The 24,000-nt window shown below is 35.7% G+C and overlaps 1 protein-coding gene across 1 annotated transcript in view; it reads left to right on the top strand.

The window, feature by feature from the left end:
* Positions 1-24,000, top strand: part of Sestd1 (SEC14 and spectrin domains 1) — a 79,197-nt gene that overhangs the window by 50,515 nt on the left and 4,682 nt on the right. The window contains 8 exon segments of the mRNA XM_013030109.1: positions 2,088-2,317; positions 9,776-9,898; positions 17,083-17,277; positions 17,784-17,898; positions 19,307-19,466; positions 20,468-20,549; positions 21,859-21,981; positions 22,727-22,918. Coding sequence (XP_012885563.1) covers positions 2,088-2,317; positions 9,776-9,898; positions 17,083-17,277; positions 17,784-17,898; positions 19,307-19,466; positions 20,468-20,549; positions 21,859-21,981; positions 22,727-22,918 — 1,220 coding nt within the window.

The following is a 24,000-nucleotide window of genomic DNA, read 5'->3' as shown; positions in this document are numbered from 1 at the left end:
CCCCCCCCCAACCGACGTTGTAAAGTTCGTTTTGGACATGACAACTAGTGAGTACCTTAGTTTTATTGACTCAGATATCCTAAGTTTTCCAATATGATGTAGATTTCACTTACTCAGAGAACAAAGAAATACTTGTAACCTCTATATCATATGTTTAGAAAGGCAATAGATTGTCATTAATGTACTACCCTATATTAAAATTAATTCCATGTACATATTTAATATTTTAAAAGCTTTTATAAGCCATTGAATTAAAAGTGGCCTTTGAAATTTCTACTTTAAAATGAACTATATGCCACTTAATTTTGTTTTATATGCTACTACTCACTATTAAGGTAGGAACTGAAAGAATAATACAGTAGAGAACAATCTGGATTTTTTTCTCTTCATTTTCTTTAAAGTTTTGTTTTAGTGTATTGAAATCTATTTAAATTTAGAATTTTTTCTTCTACAAAGATGAGAATTTAAATATCTGTTTATTATTTTACACCCAAATAATAAAATCAGAACAATTTGTCCAGTAAAACAATCTTTAACTTACCTATTTTAAAATATTGTGTATGTTCATAGCTCTAGTGTAACACATTCTATAATTTTCATTTCTCATGTGTGTGCTCTATTTCCTCATCAGTTTGGTATTCAGTATGGTGCTCATACAAGCATGGCCTCTCAAGTTAACATATTGGGGTGATTCCTATAGATTATTTAAATACTAGTTTATACTAGCGATGTAACCTTTTCTCCTTATATGAATCATTCATTTGTTTTACTGTTAACTTTTCTTCAAGTGCTGATTAAGTGATGTAGATCAGTACTGAACACCCCCCCACCAGCATATTACTGAGATTAGTACCATCAGAAAGAAGTCTCAGTGTGTAATTTTACAATTGGGAAAGATGATTGACATAGTATCTTGAGTAATAAATCTGTTGATAACAAGAGTATGATAAACATCTCCACCTATAGATTATATTTACTATGTAAAATAGCATATATGGATGCATATTTTTTATTTTTTTAATTGTGAAAATACTGTACAGAGGGGTAACAATTACATGGGCAAGATAATGAGTACATTTCTTATCAAGCATTGTAGCCTCCTTTGTTTCCCCTTCCCATCCCTTCCCGTCCCCTCCCCCGTACCTCACTACCCAATCCTCCCCCCCCCACTAAAGTTGTAAAGTTCGTTTTTTCACATAATGACTTGTACATCTCATTGTTGCAATGGGTCCACCTGTATCCCTATTTAAACGATTTGTTTTTTTGAATGCATATTTATGATAGAGTATTTTATTTCCTAGGACATAAATATAGAATATATGTGGTTATATATGTATGTCTATATGTATCTTTTCTATTCATGCACTAGGGCTCTCCCTATCCTTGTCTGGCAAGTCCTGACCCCCAGACTTGCCTCGAACCCCCTGCGTGGCTAATGCTATCTTATCAATGTAATCCTGTTAAAACAAAAAAAAAAGGAGGAATCTGTGGGGAACACAGGCAGCAAAGATGGCGCTGAGAGAGAGTAGAGTGGGCAGAGCCCAATTCACCTTATGTTCAGTGCATAACCAGCCCATGAAGGCTTAGGTGCATGATAGGGTGTGAGCTTGACAGTGATTGGTTCCTCTTCCTCCCCTGCCATGCCACCCGCCCTTTTTGGCTTTAAAAAGAGCAGCTCTCTGTTACTAAAAGAGTTTTCTACCTGCTTGAAAAAAAAATTAAAATATGTATTTTTTTCTTCATGCCAGTCCTAGGGATTGAACTCAGGGCCTGGGTGCTGTCCCTGAGCTTTTCTGCTTAAGGCTAGCACTCTACCACTTGAGCCACAGCTCCACTTCCAGCTTTTTTACTATGTTATTAGAGATAGGAGTCTCACAGACTTTGGTGCCTAGGCTGGCTTTGAACCAAGATCCTCAGGTCTCAGGCTCCTGAGTAGCTAGGCTTATGGGCATAAACAACTGCTGTAATGTAAACTTTTTATTATATTTCACTATTATGGATAGGTTGATAGGTTTCACAAATGAAGTACTAGAATTTAGAAGATTGACAAGTAAGAATTGTATTTCTTTGTGGGTATTAATTACAAGAATCTTTCGTTTGTAAAGGGCATGAATTATTATCTGAATTACAACAGCGTCGATTTAATGGCTCTGATGGAGGGGTCTCATGGTCTCCTATGGATGACGAACTCCTTGCACAGCCACAGGTTATGAAATTATTAGATTCCCTCCGAGAGCAATATACTCGCTACCAGGAAGTTTGTCGGCAGCGTAGTAAGCGCACACAGTTAGAAGAGATTCAGCAGAAGGTCATGCAGGTAGGTGTCTGGCATGAATATATCTAACTCTTCAGAATTCAGAATGTTTTTTTCCTTGATTGTGTTATGTAACAGACTTTTTGCTTAAGTGTTTACTCTTTGTAAGACATTCCAAATTAGATTTCAAAATGTTTTTAGCTATTTGTTTGCTGATACATGTTATCTTCATAAAGGTTATATTTCTGTAGAGCATGCAGCTTGCTAAGGGAGTGAATTTCAAAACAAGTAGTAAGAAACATTAGTGGCTTTTTATTCTTGCAATAAGTACTATTGGGTTATTAAAATTTTATTCTAAATTTCCAAAATGAGAGTTTTTTGTTGTTAGTTTGGTCATTATAAATAATTTGCTATCCTAGAAAATGATACTTAATAATGCAAACATTCGAATTTTGAATTTATTCTTTTATGATATCAACAGGAAGTATTAAATATATTTAATTTTATGAATTTTTGTCCTTTTTAAAATTGAATTTTATTTTCTTGATGGAGGTTGGTATTGGGAATTAATCTTGGGTCTTGTGTGTATTAGAGAAGCATGCCATAAATTGAGTTAGTCTTCTTAAAACTAACTTTTTAAGGTAATAGGTTAAAATACTAATGGATGTAATACTAATGGGAAGCATTTCTGATTTTCAGATTATGTTGAGGGTTTCTGTGTGTGTGTGTGTGTGTGTGTGTGTCTGTCTGTCTGTCTGTCTGTCTCTCTGCCTCTCTGTCTCTCTGTCTTATCTGTCTGGGGCTATGTACACGCATGCATGCATGCATATGCCTGTTCTAGGGCTTGAATTCAGGGGCTGGTCACTGTCCCTAAGCTTTTGTACTCAAGGCTAGCTTTCTGCCTCTTAAGCTATAGCTCCACTTCCAGAATTTTGGTGGCTAATTGGAGATAAGAATACCATGGACTTTGCTGCCTGGGCTAGTTTTGACTATAATCCTCAGAGTCCCAGTCTCCTGATTACCTAGGATTATAGTTATGAGCTACCAGTGCATGGATTATGTTGAATTTTTATTGAATAATTACAAAAACAAACCTTTAAGTATAGCAATTAAAAATACAAATGTTCGCTGAGTGCCAGTAGTACCCTTTTACTCCTTAATTGAAACAGATAATAATACCTTTTAGGAAAAGCCAGTATTTAGAAAAAACCTCACACTCAATTAATAACAGTTATTACATTTATTTCTATTGAAATAGACATTACTCAAGATCTTGTTCTGATGTTTGTGAACATTTTATGTAAAATACCCAGGGTTTTTCTTTCTGGACTATAGTGTTTGAAGTAGCTAGGGCTACCCAGCCCTAAATTTCTAGTGCAAGAGCAGACATAGGCATTAAATGAATGTGCAAGGCTTATATCTCTAGTAAAACTTTATTTAAAAAAAAGATGATGGGCTGTTGTTTGCTAACCAATGAGCTAAAGCATCAGATGTCTTAGGAAGGAAAAAAGAAAGAAGGAAGGAATTGGATCATGAAAAATATTGAGTTCTAGGTAGAAGATTAAGACTTATTACATCATGATTTACTGCATAATGTAGAAAGATTTCTGAGCATGTGTTAATTACATGTGACTTTTTCTTTGAAGTCATCTTAAACCAAAGTAACCTTTAGGCAATTACTTTGAGGTTATCTGTGTTGTTTTTAAACCAAAAAGACAGAAAATGGCATATGATACAAAATTTAGTTTCTGAACCCAGATTATCTGGGTTTATCCTTTTCTGGGTCCGAGCTGAGGAGAAACTTTCGTGCCCTAGTTTCTTCCTTAGTAAGCAGAGAATAAATAGTAACAATAATATCAGCAACAGCAATAATAATAATGATAATAATGTCTATTGACTGAGACTGTTAGGAGGGTTAAAGAAGATAATTTTTACATGTTTAGTGCCTGTCACGTAACAAGCTCTCGCTGTTGGGATGTAATCACAGAGACTGTAGATGAAAGGATTCTTCTATGTGGGATAAAAGAATATGAAAAAAAGTGACAAAAATGATTTGTTTTGTTTTTCCTCAGAACTGCAGTTTGAACTCAAAGTTTCAGATGCTCTGCGCCTTGAGACATCCTTCCATTCCTTTTGCTCTCGTTATTTTAAAAATAGGTCTTATCTTTTGCCTGAGCCAACCTAGACTAAGATCCTCTTATTTTTGCTTCCCATTGTAGCCAGGATAATGGGCTCACTCAATAAAACCATACACTAAGCCGTTTCTATGAAATGGAGTCTCATGAACTTTAAGAGCTAGTCTGGTCTGAAACTGCAAATCTCTCAATTCTGTTCTTCCCTATAGCTGAAATGACAGGCACAAACCACTGGCCACACCTAGCTATTGGTTGAGATGGGGTCTGGAGAACTTTTTTCCCAGGTTTGCCTAGAACTTCATTCCTTTCAATCTGTTTCCCAAGTACATTTAGGATTACAGGTATGAGCCACCAGCTCCCAGTTGATAACTTTGTCTTTGAAATGGTGGGCCGGCTCAATGAAATGATAGAAGAGAGATGTTGATGGTAATATTTGTAATGAGTGTAATTGTGATAAAAAGATTATTAAATAAGACATAAGCTTTGTAGCTTAGTTTTCTTTCTCCTTCCTCCCTTCTCTCCCTCTCTCCTTCCCTCCCTTTTTCCTTCTTCCCTTCCTCCCTTCTTTCTTTTCTTCCTATTTTCCTATCTTCCTTTCTCTCTGTCTTTCTATTTTGAGCCAGGGTCTCAATGTGTAATCACACTGACCTGGAATTTGAGCTCTTCCTTACTCAGCCATGTACCATATACCCAGTTTAGTTTTCTTTATGAGGATTAAAGGATTAATTGTAACATTAATATTCACCATGTACTATTTTCCTGCACTCTGTTTTTCAGAGATCAGTTTAAGGAAAAAAATCTATCCCTTTCCCCAAATAATTTTAAATTTACTTAAGTTTAACTACAATAACATATTGGTAATATGTTGGTCACATAGCATAAACTATACTATCTTGAAAACTAGGGTAAAATATTTTTAAAACACAACACTTTGTTTTGTGTTTTCCCCATACTTTATAAGTCATTGAAAATAAGATATGTGTCAGGCCAAATGCTGCATATTGGGAAACATTAAACAACATAGAGCTACCGTCTCATAACCATATAGAACCCTGTGAATAGTTTAAAAGTAAGTTGGTGTCTGTTCATAAAGACAGGAGATAGAAAGGTGAAAATTTATTTCATACAGAGATAATTATAAAGTTGAATATCCCTATTTTTGTTACATCAGTGAAAATTGAGTTATTCCACATTTCTTTGCTCTCTGACTTATCACTGAAAACATAATGCCAGAGGGATTGCTATCTCTGATTGATAAACTACAGTATTTCCCCGCAGCTCAGATGGGCAGATTCAGACTTCTTAGGGTATGCAAATAGGTTCCCTTCTGCTGCTTCAGTGAAGATTATGACTAAATTTGACTAAATTTCACCTGCTCCTGGGTGGCAGAAAGCACCACTTCACTAACACGTGGGACTGTTACTCTCATTATTGACTGTGGCAGTAATCACTGCAAATGTTATTTCCATGTGCTTTTCTTGCACTGTAGAGAGCAATCTTAGATGCAAAATAAGACTCACTCCAAATCAGATAAATGTACAAGCAGGAGGCTGGGCTCTCAGTCCCTAAACCTTTCCTCAAGGTCAGAGGCTTGACATTTGCTTAACATTCCTTTCTACCTGTTTTGTGCCCTGTGTATTTCCCAGTATTCTTTTGTGCAGTCCTTAGAAAACATTTCAGGCTATGAAAACATAGTAGTCACAAAACATTTTTGTGCAAATATTTCTCATGGAAGATTTTAAGAGCACATCTTCTGGGTTGAACTTTGCATGTAAATGTAACCACTTGGGGTTCATACTATTATGAATTGGTTCTAGAACTAATTTTGGAGTAAGTTAATATGAACATTAACTGAATATGGTGTGATTGAAATTAAGTTTTATAACACAGTTTGGCAAACCACTATCATTAATGCATTTAAATAGACTTGTTTACGGGGACATCAGCTTCAATTCACTTCATTTTTATTACAAATAATCTATTACAAATAGTGTATTTTCTGTGTCCATGTTACTGATGCTGAATATTAAGCTAAATTTCCTTCTGTATGCATTAAAGCTATATAAGCATTTGACTATATAAGTGGGGTTTTTTTTTTTTTTTGGTCAGTTGTGGGGCTTGAACTCTGAGCCTGGGTGCTGTCCCTCAGCTCTTCAGCTCAAGGCTAGTGCTCTACCACTTGAGCTAGAGCACCATTTTGTGTTTTCTGAGTGATTAATTGTAGATAAGAGTCTCAGGGACTTTCTTGCCTGGGCTGGTTTTAAACCGTGATCCTCAGATCTCAACCTTCTGAGAAGCTAGGATTACAGACATGAACCACCGGTGCCCAGCTATATAACTGGGTTTTTATGTCAAGATGTCTTGCTTTATTTAACATTTATTTTTACGTTTTTAGCTCCTCCTTATTGTGCTGCTAACATAGTACCTGAGACTGAGTAGTTATAAAGAACAGAGATTATTTCTTACACATCTGAAGGCTGAGAAATCCAAGGTCAAGAGAACTATATGTCTGGGCCTTCTTGCTGTCATCTCTGAGTAGAAGGAGAAAGGATAGTAGAGCATGCATGAAAGAGACGGTCAGATAGAGAGAGAAGGAACGCAAGCTTGCTAGAATGAAAGTGGTGAGTGAGCAGGCAATAGGTATCAAATTTGCCTTGATTACAAATCCATTCCAGTAATAATGGCATTATCCATCCCTCAACACTTTTACATTGGGGTTTACATTTCCAGAACATGAGCCTTGAGGACCACATTTAAACCATAGCATATGCTATGATTTTTTTCCTCTGTTATTATACACACACACACACACACACACAATTTGTGATAGTATTAACTTGCTTCTTTTTGTTTCTTAAGTATTCCAAAATCAAAACTGAAATGCTTAGTAATGTTATCTTAGGCTTGTAATAACCACATAATTCATTTTTTAATTAAAGCTTTAATTTTTGTTATTTTTAGAATTTGGCATTTGTATTCAAATAACTTTAGAATACATAAAATTCATTTTTATCTCAGTGTTTTTTTCTTTTTTGTTTGTTTGAAACAAGGTCTTACTCTATCTCTTATTATACAACATAATTATAATAACTGAGAAAATATTGGTTCTCAAAAAAGGAGTGGAAACTTTTTAAAAATGTTAAATATGCTTCTGTAGAGCTTTTTTTTATTTCAATATTTTAAAGTGTTGGATACAATAGTTCAGGGACTTTTTTAAGAAATCCAAGGATCTATTGGAATATATCAATGTGAGGTGGAGCTAGGCTATTGCCAAAAAGAGAAAAAGATGCTAGCAGTTACTCGTAGCATCTAATATATGAATGTCTTACATTCAATTTTTGATGTAATTGTGACTTCAGCTCTTCATGATGGGCATCAACAGCATCGTTTGAATTGAAGAAACAAAGTCAATACAATAACTGGTCAATATAGACCCAGAATCCAGAATTCAGGCTGTCTTCCTCAAAAACAAACAAACAAAAAAAACTGTTCATCTGGCTCTTGTACTGTGATACTTTCCATAAGCTAACAGGCAGAAACATGGTCCTAGGACTTTTCCTACAAAAGATTAGAGTAGGGAAAGAGATGTGGAGGAACATTCCTTTGCATTCTAAAGAACACCTACTCCTTAAGTTTGCAGATGAACTTAGCACTCTGAAAACAGTTTTGCCAAAGGAAAGTTCAAGCACATAGAGCCATTCCAGTGGTCAACAATAATCTTGGCATTTTTTGTTTTGAGTTTTGTTTTCTAACATTCAGCCTGAAAAGAAGATGGTGGAAGTTAACATTAATATTTATGGTCATCTAGGATAAAAAAAATCAAAGAGATGCCATCTTCTTGAAGGAAAGCTGAACTTGATGATGCATACCTCTGATTCCAGCAATGACAGGAAGCCTGAATGAAGTATGAGGAGACCAGAGCAGGAAGCTAGCCATAGCTAGTGTTGTGTCTCAAGTGGCAGAGTACCAGCCTAGCAAATGTGAGGCCCTGAGTCTAACCCTAGTATTACACACACAAAAAAGGAAAAATAAAGCTCAAATACATGTTACCAGGAAATAATAAAAATGCACAGTGGAACTATATTGCTCTATTGCACAATTTTTAGGACAGCTGATCTACTGAGTCCATAATAGTAAGCTACAGAGACACCCAAATTAAAATAGTATTCAATTAAATTATTGGGAGAGATTCTAACTTTAGGCATAACCACACATTGATTCTTGAATTATTCCTTGATTTTTGAATTCTTTAAATTCCTTTTTCCATTGATTCTAGAATTCCTAAAGTTCCTTATTTTCTTCAGCAATAGGCAAGCTTGGTAACTATATTTTTTCCTTCTGTATTTTGACTTTGTGTGCAGAATTAGCAAAACCCTCTCTCTTGCATGAGAAAGAGATCTTTAACTGTCTAGTTCTCTTCTGTAAACTTGATGAAAAAGTAAAGTTTACGCTAGATCTGTACTGGGAGGATTATTAATATTTCTGGACCAAGATGCCTAGCCTTGGGTATGTTTGAGGTCACTAGCTGTCTTAATGGGCATAGCCCTATTGGGTATGAACTTTTGATGCTGAATGACTTCCAGATCTACTCAGCATGGACCTTCTCTCATATCTGCTTTTAGGACGCTGCTGAAAGGAATATTGAATTCTGGTAAACTAGTCCCTACCCTGATGTCTGATAGTTTTAGATGTTTAGCTACTATTACAAAGACACGTAGAAGATGTTATGGTAGCATAATTCTACAGCCAGTCATTAGTTTTCTTTTTAAAGCAAGAAAGTAGTGTTTAACTTTGTTAATATTCTCATTTAATTTTTTTCAGTGCTTTGGGAAAAACATTAGATGGTGAGTCAGGACATATGACTTATAGTCCTACCTTTTCAGTAATACCTTAGGCAAGTCACTTAATTTATCTAAACCTTAGTTTTCTTAAGTCGTAGATGAGAACTTTGATCAATGTCATTTCTGATGTCCTTTCTAACTCTAACTATGGCAGTTTTCTAATTCTCTTATCACAAGTTAATTTTTTAATCTTCTTTTATAGCAACATGCAGCTTTCTACAAGCCTGGCAGATAACCAGATAGCTAAAAGCCTAAGGTGGTACAGATTGGGGAAATGTTCTATTCTAGCTGTGTAACTCTAAAATAAGTATTTTACTGCCTATGCAATGCAGTAGAATTTTAAGAAACTGAAGTTAGAAATACATAATGAATTTTGGGGAAGGTAAACCAATTAGAATGAAACTTTGAAAAGCTCTTGTTCATTTTAAAACTTTTTTTAAAAAATGTAATTTTATTGTCAAGGTGATGTACAGAGGGGTTACAGTTGCATACGTAAGGTAATGAGTACACTTCTTGCCAAACATTGTTTCTTCTTTGATTTCTAGGTTGTGAACTGGCTTGAAGGGCCTGGATCAGAACAACTCAGAGCCCAGTGGGGCATTGGGGACTCCATCAGGGCTTCCCAGGCCTTGCAGCAGAAGCATGAAGAAATTGAGAGCCAGCACAGTGTGAGAGGCTTTTCCAAAACTCAGCTGGTTGTAGTATGATGATTGTTCATGTGCATTGTTAGAAGCCAGTGTGGTTCTAAGTGCTACATCACTGTGAACTTTGCTGTAAGGCATAACATACAAGAAGTTAAAAATGTAGAGGTCATAAATTGACCACATCAAACATATTTATTAGGGGGTTAGTTTTGTTTCTAACACCAATTATATTGCTATAAATCCCACAATTGATAAGAAATTTTGAAAGCTAGGGCTGTGGAAAAAATAATGGTTAAGAAAAACAGTAATGGCTGGGATGTCACTCAGTGGCAAAGTGCTTGCCTAGCAAAAGGAGCATCGTAGGTTCCATCCCCCAGTACCAAAAAAGAGAAGACAAAAAAAAGTAAAACCATTGTCAGTCCTTGTAGTAGAAACATCTATTTTTTTAAAGTTATTTTAAACATTTGTATTAGCATGCATTAATTATATAAAATAATGGGTTCTGGGTTCATTTTCATACATGCATATAATCAAATCCACTCCCTGTTACTTTGAATGTCTAGTTTATCTCACAGACCTCTAGAGGATGTTATGGAAATAGAGTTCTACAACTAGACCATTCTTTTTATTATATATATATATATATTAAAGATACTGTACAGAGAGGTTACAGTTACATGAATAAGGTAATTAGCACATTTCCTATCAAGCATTGTTACCCCCTCTTTTGTTTGTCCCCTTCCATCCTTTTCCTCCCCACCTCCTCATTTCCTTCCCCCTCCCAAGTTGTAGAGTTCATTTTCAACATACTGTCTTATAAATCTCATTGTTACAGTGGGTCAACCTGTATCCTTGTTTCAGCATTTTGTTTTTTCACTTCCCCTTCCCAAATTAGAAAAATGTATATACAAGATGCAGGGCACCAGGATCAAATACGGTGAAAACAGGTCTTGTCCTCTCCCCTTTTCCCTTCCTCTTCCCAATTGAAGCTTCTGTGCATTAGTCCTCAGAGAGAGGTTAGCCCTGCAATGTGAATGTGTATTACAATTAGATATTGAGAAAGACCCCAGAATCTACCTTAAACACAGCTGTCAAGGACTGACTGAGTGCAGAGTGTTTTCTGTTCTCTGTTCATTTAGGGATGCACATATGTACTTGTGAAGGAGCCTATCAGAAAAGTCTCAGATAAAAACTGGGAAATAAATTGATCCTGCAATAACTTGCAGAGAATTTAAAATGGAGCGCCTTGCTCTGGGAAGGAGATTGAGGTCTGTTAAGCTGCTGCTGTGTCACAGCAATCCTTGCATTGCTGAGGATCTTCCAGTGTGTGGATAAGGTCTCTATCCCAAGCCATATTGCTTCTTATGGTGACTATAAATAGACTGAATGCAAACTTGTAAAAATAAAACTAGAATCCATTCATTTCTCTTCTGTCTGAAAACACTGGTCAGTAGAAATGCTACACTCTGGACCCACATAAGAATTGAGAATCATCTATCTGCATATCCTTTGTCCACAATGTCCCTCAACTTCCACAGTTGAAGTGGTAATGAAATGTTGAATATCGTTAGAAAATGTATATTTTAACTAAAGAAGATTAAAGAGTAAATAACATATTATCCTTAGAATACATGTGAATGAGTAAACCTCACCTATTATAAGATATAGGTTAATGATACCTGACAATTTTCTTTTCAAGAGATACTATATTGTTTAATTTCCACAAAGTGTTATCTATGTACTTATCTATCTGTCTTACCTATTTATTTGTTTATTTTTTGAGTCCGGTCATGGGGCCTGAACTCTGGACCTGGGCACTGTCCCTCAGCACTTCAGCTCAAGGCTAGCGCTCTACCACTTGAGCCACAGCATCACTTCCAGCTTTTTTTTCTTGCTTATGTGGTGCTGAGGAATTGAACCCAGGGCCTCGAGCATGCAAGGCAAGCGCTCTACCACTGAGCCACCTTCCTAGCCCTGTCTTATCTATTTATTTATTCTGAAGTTTGTACTGGGATGTATTCTAGCTAGATAGGTACATTACTATTTTAGCTATACCCTCAGCTCTTTTGTGCTTTAAGTGATTTTTTTCAGAGAGAGTCTCTCATTTATTTCCCAAAGCTGATATCACACTAGGATCCTCCTACCTATACCCAGGAACATACTATCCTACCTGGCTTATTTATTGAGATAAAAGTCTTTCAAATAGCTAATTTTGTCTTGGCCAGCCTCCCACTGTTCTCCTGATCTGTCTCTTGACTAGCTAAGATTCTAGATATGAAATACCATGTCAGCTATTTCTTTATATATTCATCCAATCAGGTTTAATAATTAGTTGTATTAGTAGGTGACCTATGTAGTATACCTTAAAGGATTTTTAATCTGTCTGAAGGTTAATGTTTTAAAAAAGAGATACTACAAATTTTAACATTAAACTAAAGATAGATGTGTAGTCTTCACTGGTTTTGTAATTAGCACTTATACAAGATTTAAAAATGAAAAAAAATTAAAAATGAAATGTATAATTGAAATGCTATTTTATGTACTTTATGGGTCCCAGTATGGTTCAGTCCAATATATATGGTTCCACTATGGTCCAGTTATTGTAAAAAATAGTTATACTGAATAATACAAATCTTTAACTTACATACTGTTCCTGGAGTTAAAATCTCTTAATTTTGTTGCTACTTTTTTTTTAGAGTCCTGGCACTTGAACTCTGGGCCTGCAGTTGACCTTGAGCTGCTTTTGTTCATGGAAAGCTCTGTAACACTCGAGTCACAGCACCACTTTTTGGCTTCTTTTTAATTGTTTATTGGAGATAAAAGTCTCACAGAGGAGTTTCCTGCCCTTGCTGGCTTCTAACCACAATCCTCAGATCTCAGCCTCCTGATTGTGATCTCAGCCTCCTGGTGTGAGCCACCCATGCCTGGCTGGTTGTAACTTTTAAAATAAAATAATGCTGTTTTGGTTTTTTTTTTACATAGATTGTGGTTTATTTGAACTTTGTGGATTATTTTGGAGCATTTTACCACAGTGTAATTTAAGTGTATAATTTGCTCCTTTATTTGGTTTTTGAAAACAATATTTGCTGTAGAATATTTTTGACTTCATCAAAGAAATTAGGTATGCTAGTATTTCAAAAGTTGATTTAATGAGGGTACATGACACATGAAAATGCTAAAGAAAATATATGTGTTTAATTTCTAAAAGAAACCAAGAGAAGCTGAGATCTCAAAACCAGCTCAAGCAGAAAAGTCTGGAAGACTCCAATTAGCCAGCAAAATGCTGGGCTGGAGGCATGGATCTAGTGATTGGACCAGCCATGAAAAAGAAATTTAAGCAAGAGCACAAGACCCTGAGTTTAAAACTTGGTATTGGCATTAAAAAAAAAAAAAGAGCCAGGCATTAATGTCTCATGCCTGTAATCCTTGTAATTTGGAAGGCTAAGATCTGAGGATAGTGGTTCAAAGCCAGCCTGAGCAGGAAAATCCATGATTTACCACCAAAAACTCAGAAGTTGAGCTGTGGCTGAAGTGGTGGAGTGTTAACCTTGAGCTTATGGACAGTTCTCAGGCCCTGAAAAAAGGGAAACCCATTAAAAAAAAAAGCTATGTGAATATAAATTCATTGTATATTACATAAAGATAAAATCAAAAATTATATTCTTTGTTGTACTTTAAATACTTGAGAACATACATTCATATACATAGTATATACATGCTGTATACATAGTATATCACCCCACCCCCAAAGAAAAGAAGCATTGTTAGCTTATTATGGATTTTATTTCTTTAATGCATGTATGGTATTTGGGATTTATTACAAAGTTAGGAGGTGGGGACCAGTTGAATGGGAAAATGAATAGAACAGGACTGGCAATGAGTTTACAGTTACTGAAGCTGCATAGGACATGGGGTGTGGTTCGTCCCACTGGTAGGTTTGATATTTTCCATTCTAGAGTAATGTTTAAAAAGAGAATTGTGCTACTTTAACCAACAGGTGGCACTGCACTGTCACCTTGAGAATGGATTTGTACTAGATTAGTGTTTTTGCCTGTGATGTTTAAGGTGTCTAGTATTTCATTTAAAACTTGTTTTTCTTTTTGCAGATAAAATTAAACAGTTTAAAGCTTTCACTGGATTTTTTATATCATGTGAACTGATAATAAATTTCTAGTATTGTTTGCTGATTAAATAACGATAAAATTTGGAAAATTTTAGCATGCCATTTCACATCACTTTATAATGTCAAGTATTAAGTTTTAGATTCCACACAAAAGAATAATGCAGAAATAACACTAAAAATTCAGATTTGTTTAGTTATTTGGTATTAATATAGAAAAATGGAAATCCTACTGAGAGGTCATTCACAAGGATTATGAGTCATTTGGTTTGTAAATGCAACACAACAGAAAAATAGTAATGTATATGGAAGTGATTGGAGTATCTGATAATAAATTTAAAGTATTTTAGTTGACACTGAGCATAGTGTGCATGCCTAGAATCCCAGCACTCAAAAGGTTGAAGCAGGGCTGGGAAGGTGGCTCAGTGGTAGAGCGCTTGCCTTGCATGCCTGAGGCCCTGGGTTCGATTCCTCAGCACCACATAAGCAAAAAGAAAAAAGCCGGAAGTGGCACTGTGGCTCAAGTGGTAGAGTGCTAGCCTGAGCTGAAGAGCTGAGGGACAGTGCCCAGGCCCAGAGTTCAGGCCCCACGACCGGACCCAAAAAAAAAAAAAAAAGGATGAAGCAGGTGATTGTGAGTTCAAGGCAAGCATAAGCTATGTAGTGAAAAATACCTATATCAAATCATATGTCCTCAAAACAAAAAGTTATAAGGATAATTAAGTCTTAAGTCCAGTAACAAATCTAACTTTATATCCAGTAACAAATCTAATTTTGTTTTTTGGGTGAGGTAAGTGTGTGGGGAAACAAGCATGTATCAGTGATGGACAGCAGCATAATGAAGTCACTTCAGCATTCATCAACATCCTGTCAGCCCACATTGCTGACTTCCTCCAAAGAGGAAATACCTCATATAAAGCAACAGAGGCACATTTCATACTGATTCCTTTGCTTACCCAAATCAGTAATGCTTCTTTCCTCCTAGATCAAAATTCTTGTCTCATGGCATAAAGTGTGAACACTCAGCATTTCAACAGTTGTGTGTTGCTGCTACAATTGCAGTGTCAGTCATTCAGGCTTGTCAACACTGAATGTCATCTTTCAAGCTCATTTCCTACTTAACCATCTTAACCCAAAACTCAAATCTTAATGCTTACTTCTATTTTGCTCTTAATTAATTCTTTTACATACAGAAAATGTACATAAAAGGCACACCAGTGAATGGCAATAGTTAATTTGGAATTCAGGCTGTTCATTAAAGTCTTGTACCCTTATTTTCTAGAAAGAAACATTTTGATTAAATATACATGAATCTGGTTCTTTCCAACCCCATCCCTGGGAGCTATCTATTTCTTTATGACAACCTTTAGCATTAATATCAGAGTGCAGATATTCATTTCTTTGAGACAAACTCATGCTTACATTATGTTTACATTCCTGGTCAGGTTGCAAGAGACTATTCATATTTGAATATCTTTAAACCAGGAAAAAGTATCATCCACAGTGGTGGTTCTTAAACCTTAGTGAATGTAATGAGAAGACAAGCGAATGAAGAAATAATTCTGATGCAGTCAAAGCAGGATATATGCGTGGATGTGTGGAACTTCCACAGTGAAATCCATTAATATGTATAATCACTATTCATTAATTATTATTTCAAGTGAAAAATAATAAGATTTTTGGCTGCAAGTGAGGAGATAAAAACAGTTGGAAGTTTAAAGAGTGAAAGATCAAAACTAAGCAGGCAAATAGGAAAGTGTCTGGACTAGAGGAACTTAAAAGAATTCCCAAAGGATTGACATTCTTTAGTTACAATTTAAAAAAGAGAGCTATGTGTGTACAGGGACATGTTACTTAACAATGGTAAAACACTTGCAGAAATACATTTTCAGGCAAATTTGCTGACGTATAATCATCACAGAGTGCAGAGTGCATTTAGCATGCATGATGTTCATGCTGCCATGTCACTAGAATGTACGATCTGTGTATGTGGTCTTTCATTGACCATTGCTATGCAGCATGTGACTATACTAGGCACATTCAGCTACTCTGGTACAATCACAAGGTAAGCAGAGAAACCAGTTTTCAAGTTTTGACCAGCAGACCAAATAGAAGAAAGGAAGGAGGGCAGGGCATGGCATATGTTATATGCTAGGAGGTGAATATAACCTTTGACCAACGATGGAAGTGAGAACAGAGACTTCCAGGTGCTGGACAGTAGAACATAATGACGTCAGCAGATGGGTGGGATCTGTGGGACTATAGGTATGTGCTTGTTTAGAAGAGGGGAATTGGAGTCAGTATCTAGAGGTCAGAGAATAGGACTTGTGAAATTAAGGATTTTAGAAATTTATAGTGCTGTAAGATCAGTTTGATGGCCAGTGGAGTAGGTGGCTGAGATGGGCATGGAACAAGATAGTTGAATGGAGGGAGGGAGTCAAGGGAACTGAGTGTTGGTTGATATTAATGTGGTACAGACATCACTAAGAAGGCTAGCCTGGAAAGGAAGTCAGGGCCTTTGCCGTACCCCTTGGGATGAGGGGATACAACAGGGAAACTGGAGGGATAAAGTCTTCAGCATGCACTTCAAAGGTGATCTGGATGGGCTGGGATGTAGCTCAGTGGCAAAGCGCTTGCCTAGCAAGTGCAATGTCCTGGGTTCGATCCCCAGTACCAAAAAAGAAAAAGACAAAAAAATACAGTTAAAAAAAGGTGATCTGGTCTCTTGAGAACAGAGAGAGAAGAAATGGTCTTTGAGGCAATAGTGAGGAACAAGTTGGCCTCTAGGCTTGTGGTACTGTCAGTGCCAAAAACAGTAGTTAAAGAGAGCTACAGGATGGTGTTTTCTGTGAGGACAGGTTTCACTCAGATCAGAACCATTTCAAGGCCAGAATAACATACAGGAGATTGTGGTATTGGCAGTGAATTCCAGGGATCACAGTGGAAGGTCTTAGTTGTAGGAAACTTTTCATCATTAATTTCAATAATTTTGCTTTAGAAAAGCATTTGTGTAGATTCCTTGGCTTATCTGGCTTATCAACTACATCCTCCAGGAACCAATCTGATCTTTATAATATCTCTATTACAGGAATGGTTCGCAGTATATGTAGAGCTTAATCAGCAAATTGCAGCACTCTTGAATGCAGGAGATGAAGAAGATCTTGTGGAATTGAAGTCTTTGCAGCAACAACTTAGTGATGTTTGCTACCGGCAGGCTAGTCAGCTGGAATTTAGACAAAATCTCTTACAAGCAGCTCTTGAATTTCATGGTGTTGCCCAAGATGTAAGTGTTCTATATGCTTTTCTTTTTGTTCAGATGATCTGAGCAATCTACCATGGTTTTTGCAGAATTGCATGCCTCCTAATTATTTTTTCTCAAACAGTAATTTGCTGGTGAGTGTAATGAGAAAAAATTCTTTGATTTAAAAAATTATTTAAAATCATTTTGCATGCAGTTAAACCTTTCAGTGTCTAACTAGAATATTTTAAGCTAATAGATACATTTCATTCTGTTTCTGAATGTATATGCTTTGTAATAGAGATGGAAATGGAGGCATCAATAATTTTTTGCATTCTGTGACCTGGATCTACTTATTTGTCTTTGTAGTGCATGCATCTCTGTGTTCCATCTTCAAGATAACATATATTCTGATTATTTGTTCTTGTCTTTTAATAACATAGTCCTTCTTGTGTAATTGTGATGATCTCATTAGATAAACCTCATTAATCATTGAACACTTTAGATGCTGATTATATCAGGGTTATCTCTTTGGTGTCCCTCTGCTTTAGTTGTCTCAGCAGTTGGATGGCTTATTAGGGATGTTGTGCGTAGATGTAGCACCAGCTGATGGAGCATCGATTCAGCAAACTTTAAAACTACTTGAAGAGAAGCTGAAAAGTGTTGGTAAGCAGATTTTAAAAATGCTGAAGCATAAGAGTTCTTTTTAAAAATATCATTACCATGGTTAGACAATTAACTTATACTGAACTAATTATTTGCAAACAACACAGGAACAAATAGGATAAAAAGGTTTCCTTCCCTTGAGGGAGTATAATATATGCTAAAATTTTTATTTTGTATGGTGATTAGTCACTGCTCCCTTCATTGAGCCTTTGGCCTTTTTTGTTTACTCAGCCATGCCTGTAAGTGCTGTGTCTTGCATATACTAGGATACACAGTTATTTGTACTGCATGCATAAACTGTAATTAGTTGTGCAGTGTTCCGTGGTAACCCCTGTATGCCCCAAACTGTGTTTTATGCCATGCTTTTTTTTTTTTCTGTTGCTATATGCTAACCTTGTGCTGGAAAAAATAGTTGGTTTGATTCTGTGCATTTGTTTCTGGGAATGTTGCCAGAGTTACATAATCTCCAAGGGAAGTATATCCCAGTTCATTAAGTTAATTCTGTCAATTGGCCTCAATACTTTTTAGATGCTTCTACAATAGGAATTGTAGTGAACTTCCTTAGGTGGGAATGTAAAAATGGAAAGGAACTATCTGTTGATGCAGGACAGAAGACACTGTAATTTAAGGCAGAGAATTTGGGGAAAGTTGTGACATGTAATTGAACCAGATTATGGAAAACAACTCCAAGGAATTGAGTTAAAAAAACATTACAATGTTGGCATTTTACTCACTAATTAATCCTTTGTTAATCTAATATATGAAGAATACATAATTAGCATGTCAAATAAAACTTACTCTTAAATTTATTGTAGGATGTTCCAAGTTTCTTGAGCCACACTTTTCCTTAAAAAGATAATTTTTATATACTTACCTAATTTGGAATACTAAAAACATGTTCAGATGGTGCTTTCTGTAATTATGGTGAGCTGGACTGACCTTTAGTAACAGTGTACAGTCTTTATACTTTGATAATAAATTGTGTGTTTTGTAACATTGTAAAGTTCTGTTCATTTTTAAAAATAATAGTTGCATCATTGTCCGTAATGTTAAGAACATGTAAAAGCAGAAAAGGAAAACTAGAGAAGCATAAAAATTTTGTAGAACTAGAAATACTTTTGTTTCCTTCTTTCAGTTTTTAAAAGTAGTTCTTTTCAATAGAGTTTATGTTTTGAAAAGTTCTCTTAAGAGAAAATTTGGGAAGAGAGAGACAGAGAGAGCTCCATTTAACGCTCATTTACTTGAAATATTCAGAGGATTCCAAACCAACATAGCTTATTATATGATGCTATTAGACTTCATAGATTATTTAGAATCCAGATATACTGTCTGCTATGAGGACTTATTTGAGGAAGGGAAAGCACTTTAGTTGTTTAAAAGATTAACTCTACTTAAACTCTTCTTTTAGATGTGGGATTACAAGGTTTACGTGAAAAAGGTCAAGGTCTCCTGGACCAGATCTCCAACCAGGCATCCTGGGCCTATGGAAAGGATGTAACTATTGAAAATAAAGAAAATGTGGACCACATACAAGGAGTGATGGAAGATATGCAGCTTAGGAAACAAAGGCAAAGTTTGTCTATTAAATTTACCAAGATAACAGGATATTAAAATGAAAGATAAATTATCACATACAAACTAAAAGTTCTTACTTGTTATAGGCATATAGTAGGTTTAATGACAAATGTAATTATATCCAATTATAATACCTTATTTGACAATTTGTTCAGCTAACAAGTGCCTTTTCCTCCTTTTCTTGATAATAATATACTCAAGTATTTCAGATTTATAAATCTGACTCTGCTTTGCTTAAGAAAACTTTTTTGGAGAAATGTGCTTTTCTATTTTCATTTCGTTTGGTATTTCTGCTGAGTTTCATCTATATTGATATATTTTTCATCTTGTGTCTTGTAAAATGTCACATATCCATAGTTCTCATGTTGGCTATAGAAGGAGTAGCCATTGAGCTAATGAGCTATCATTTCATTTCATACAGAACTAGGAATTTAAGGATTTCTTTAGTAACTCAGTTTGCCAATTGCAACTTGAAAAGTATTACAAAGTAAAAGATTAAAATTACATAAGAAAAATTATATAAACCAGCAGAACCTACCATTACTTAAAAGATCAGTGGAATTTGTTTTTTGTCCTTAACCTTGTAGGTAGGGGCATTTATTTTAATTCAAAAATTAAATATTGTGCCAGATAATACAATTTGATGAAAATTGTTCATTTAAACATTTCCTTAGGACCTTATCCTCTTTCTTGGGGAGGGGTTAGTATACTGTTACGTTTATGCTTTGCTTCAATATTTTGCAGAGTCCATGCTATCCTCAGGAGGTTTTTCATTCAGTAACCATCAGGTATTTTGAGGTTTTAATGTAACATAGATATAGTTTAAATGTCCTTTAAATTTTTACAAGTCAATACAAAATAGTTGCAGACTCCATAGTGTAGGACTAAGTACTTAGTATATTATAAAACATGTGTGTCAGATGATGATAAGTAAAGAATCATCAAAACCCAGATGATCAACTAAATTTATGAAATTTATGTTTGGGTCTGTTAGATGTGAAGACATGGTAGATGTGCGAAGGTTAAAGATGCTTCAAATGGTGCAGTTGTTTAAGTGTGAAGAAGACGCTGCCCAGGTAACTTCTTCATATGATTATGTTTCCATAGGTGGCTATAAAGTGTACTCCTCACAATTCTAAGAAAGTTTATTATATCGGATTTTAGTTTATGCTGTGAAAAATAAAGTTGAGAATTTTTAGTTCGTTTACTCATCTCATTTGACCTATTCTCTCAGTGAAATCTATTGGATAGATTAGGAATGTTTATTGCTTTTGTTTTTGTTTTTGTTGACTAGGAAGTTAGTAACATCCCAGAATAAAGGCTGGTAAAGTACATTGCTTTCTACTCACAAGAGAATTTTGAGTGCCATATAGACTATTTGCTGTATTGTGTATTTAATATCAAAACTTGATGTAGAGGGAATTTTTGCTTTCAAGAGTAACACAAACCAAAGCTAGGCACTGAGAGCCCATGACTGTAACCCTAGCTATTCAAAAGGCGCTGAGGTCTGAAGATTGTGGGTCTAAGCATCCTGGACAGAAAAAGTCCATGAGACTCTTATCTCTAGTTAACCACCAAAAAACTGGAATTGGAGGTCTGACATAAGGTAAAGGGCCAATCTTGCTCAAGAAAAACAAACAAGAGCATGAAGCCTGAGTTCAAGCCCTGCTACCAGTATAAAAATAGAGTAACATAAATCAATAATGATATCCCAATACATCTGTATTACAGAAATGCATGTGATTTTAATTAATATGTGATATTAATTTTAAAAGAACATGGGTCTTGACTGTAGATCATAAAAAAATTAAGTAGGGGAGAATTCATATAAGTACCACGATGATTGAAATAACTATTAAGAACCTTACTGGGTATGGTGGCATGCACCTGTAATCCCAGCTACTCAGGAGGTTGAGATAAGAGGATTGAGGTTTAAGGGCAAAAGTAGGAGATGCTCTCTGAAATACAAAAGCAAAAGGAACTGGGATGTGGTTTAACTGCTAGAATCCCTGTCCAGCAAAGGTAAAGCTCTAAGTTCAATCTCCAGTACTACCCACCAATCCCTAAAAAGAACTTAGGTTATATTTGATGGATTAGTTAATCACATGACAGTAATCTTTGTATAACTATTTTACTATAGGGCTGGGAAGGTGGCTCAGTGGTAGAGTGCTTGCTTTGCATGCATGAGGCCCTGGGTTCGATTCTTCAGCACCACATAAGCAGAAAAAGCTGGAAATGGCGCTATGGCTCAAGTGGTAGAGCACTAGCCTTTAGCTGAAGAGCTGAGGGACAGTGCGCAGGTCCAGAGTTCAGGCCCCACAACTAAAAAAACAAAAAACTATAATAGGAGTTATAATTTCTGCTCTCTGTGTGTATTTCATTCAGGCAGTAGAATGGCTAAGTGAACTTCTGGATGCTCTGCTTAAGACCCACATCAGATTGGGAGATGATGCTCAAGAAACAAAAGTTTTACTGGAAAAGCATAGAAAATTTGTTGATGTTGCACAGGTACAGAACTGGTTATCTTCCTTCTCTACAAGCTCAGTGCTTAAATAACTTTCTGCATGATTATAATGTGCATTAACCCATGAACCCAGAGAAGCTTATATTTTATATTCCTAAAATATCAGAGAAATAAGAAAATGTCAGCTGGCACATCAAAACTAGCCTACATAAACTTGAGAAGGTTGGCTCTCTCAAATACGGGTTTGCTCTCTCTGATACACATTACATTGTTTGGGCAATTTAACTGTTCATTCACAGAAGTTAATATGAAAAATGTGTTCATGTCAGTAAATTAGAAGCCCACTTAGTGCATCTTTCTACTGTTATCATTGTAGTTAAAGAATTGTTTTGTGGCTAACCATAGCGTAAAGTATTTTTCCAAAAAATTGTACTTATATTATAACAGTTATACTTTCCTGTATGGAATATAGAGTGCCTAATTTCACTTACTTGGTTTGGTAATAAGTAAGCTCACATCCTTTTTGGCTAGTGGAATTTGGCAGCGTCTTATAGGGAGAACAGAAGGAGAGGGAGATACTAGAAAAGATAGATATTTATGAACAAGCCTGAACATATAGCTTCCACTTCTTATTTATGCATGTAGATCATTTATAGTAATAAGTGTCACTGGATTCATTCAGCACTGATTCTGTATTGCCATGTAATTACAACCACAGTCCTCTCACACTTTTCCTCTCCTCTAAAGAATTCTGTTGCTATAATTCCCTGTTTACCTTTTATTTTTTAGAGTACTTATGACTATGGTAGACAGTTGCTACAGGCCACAGTTGTGTTGTGCCAGTCATTGCGCTGCACTTCCCGATCCTCTGGGGATACACTTCCTCGTCTGAACAGAGTATGGAAACAGTTTACAATAGCATCTGAAGAGAGAGTGCATAGGTTGGAAATGGCTATAGCTTTTCACTCAAATGCTGAAAAGGTTTGCTTTTTTATTATAGTCTTAATGATTACTTATTGCAAATTTTTTAAATATGCTAATGTAGGAATGTATGGTTAATTTATTTGTTAGAAGTTTACATTAGTTCTGTTAAGTGTGGTTTAGACATATGTATTGTCAAAGTGTGAAATTAAAATTTCCACTCCTCACTGCTGGATTATTGTGGTTAGGTCCCACAGTACTCCATCTGATGCTTTTTACTTCTTCTTCATCTTCCCTATGTCCTGGGTCTCTGTGAGTGTTGCCATGTCAGTCTGTTTCATTATGCTAGGAAGCTTTATTTTTCAATGAATTCAAGTCATTAGTCTTAACAACAATAAAAATACGTAGTATTATTTAGGCAAATTTTTAATACAACCTTTTCTTTCTCCTCAAAATAAAAACTTCTAGCACCCAAGTCTTTTACAAACATTCTGAAAAGATGCTTTTTAATATAGATAATTTTGTGTTGTTCTCTTGTGATGCTACAAGGGGTGCTAAATATGCTTTATGATATAGAAACCCAAGTGACAGACTTGTCTGTCAACTAGAACAGCTGTTACAAAGAACCTCAGTAATTAAGCAGATTTCTGTGTTATAAAGCTAGATACTTAGTTTCCCACCTGAGCATTCAACTTTATCACTCAGCATTTTAGTTTAAATGGGCCCAGTGAAGCAGGTATGGTGGTGCACTGTAATTTCAGCAATGAGGAGGCTAAAGCAAGAGGATCTTTAGTTTGATACCAGCCTGGTATCAAATGTCTTAAAAAAAAGTCTGGGGGAAAAGAAGAGAGGATGCTAATAATGAAATAACATACAATAGGACAAGATGTTTTGACTTGTTTAGTATTTCAGTGGAAAATTATGATTATTATGAAGTATACTATAAATAGAAAAGTGTACAGACCTGAAGGGTTCTGCTTGTTGAAAGCTTACAAAGTTTACCTACCCTATAATCAGTACACTGTTAGGAAACATTACCATACCCCTAGAGGCTACCATACCTTTTTTGTTCACAATACATTTCTTCCACCATCAGAGGTGACCATTGGACTGATTTCTTTTTTTTTTTTTTTTGGGTCCGG

The sequence above is a fragment of the Dipodomys ordii genome, unplaced genomic scaffold, assembly GCF_000151885.1.
Source record: "Dipodomys ordii isolate 6190 unplaced genomic scaffold, Dord_2.0 Scaffold5, whole genome shotgun sequence".
NCBI classification, from domain to species: Eukaryota; Metazoa; Chordata; class Mammalia; order Rodentia; family Heteromyidae; genus Dipodomys; species Dipodomys ordii.
This window is presented reverse-complemented; position numbering and strand designations above follow the sequence as displayed.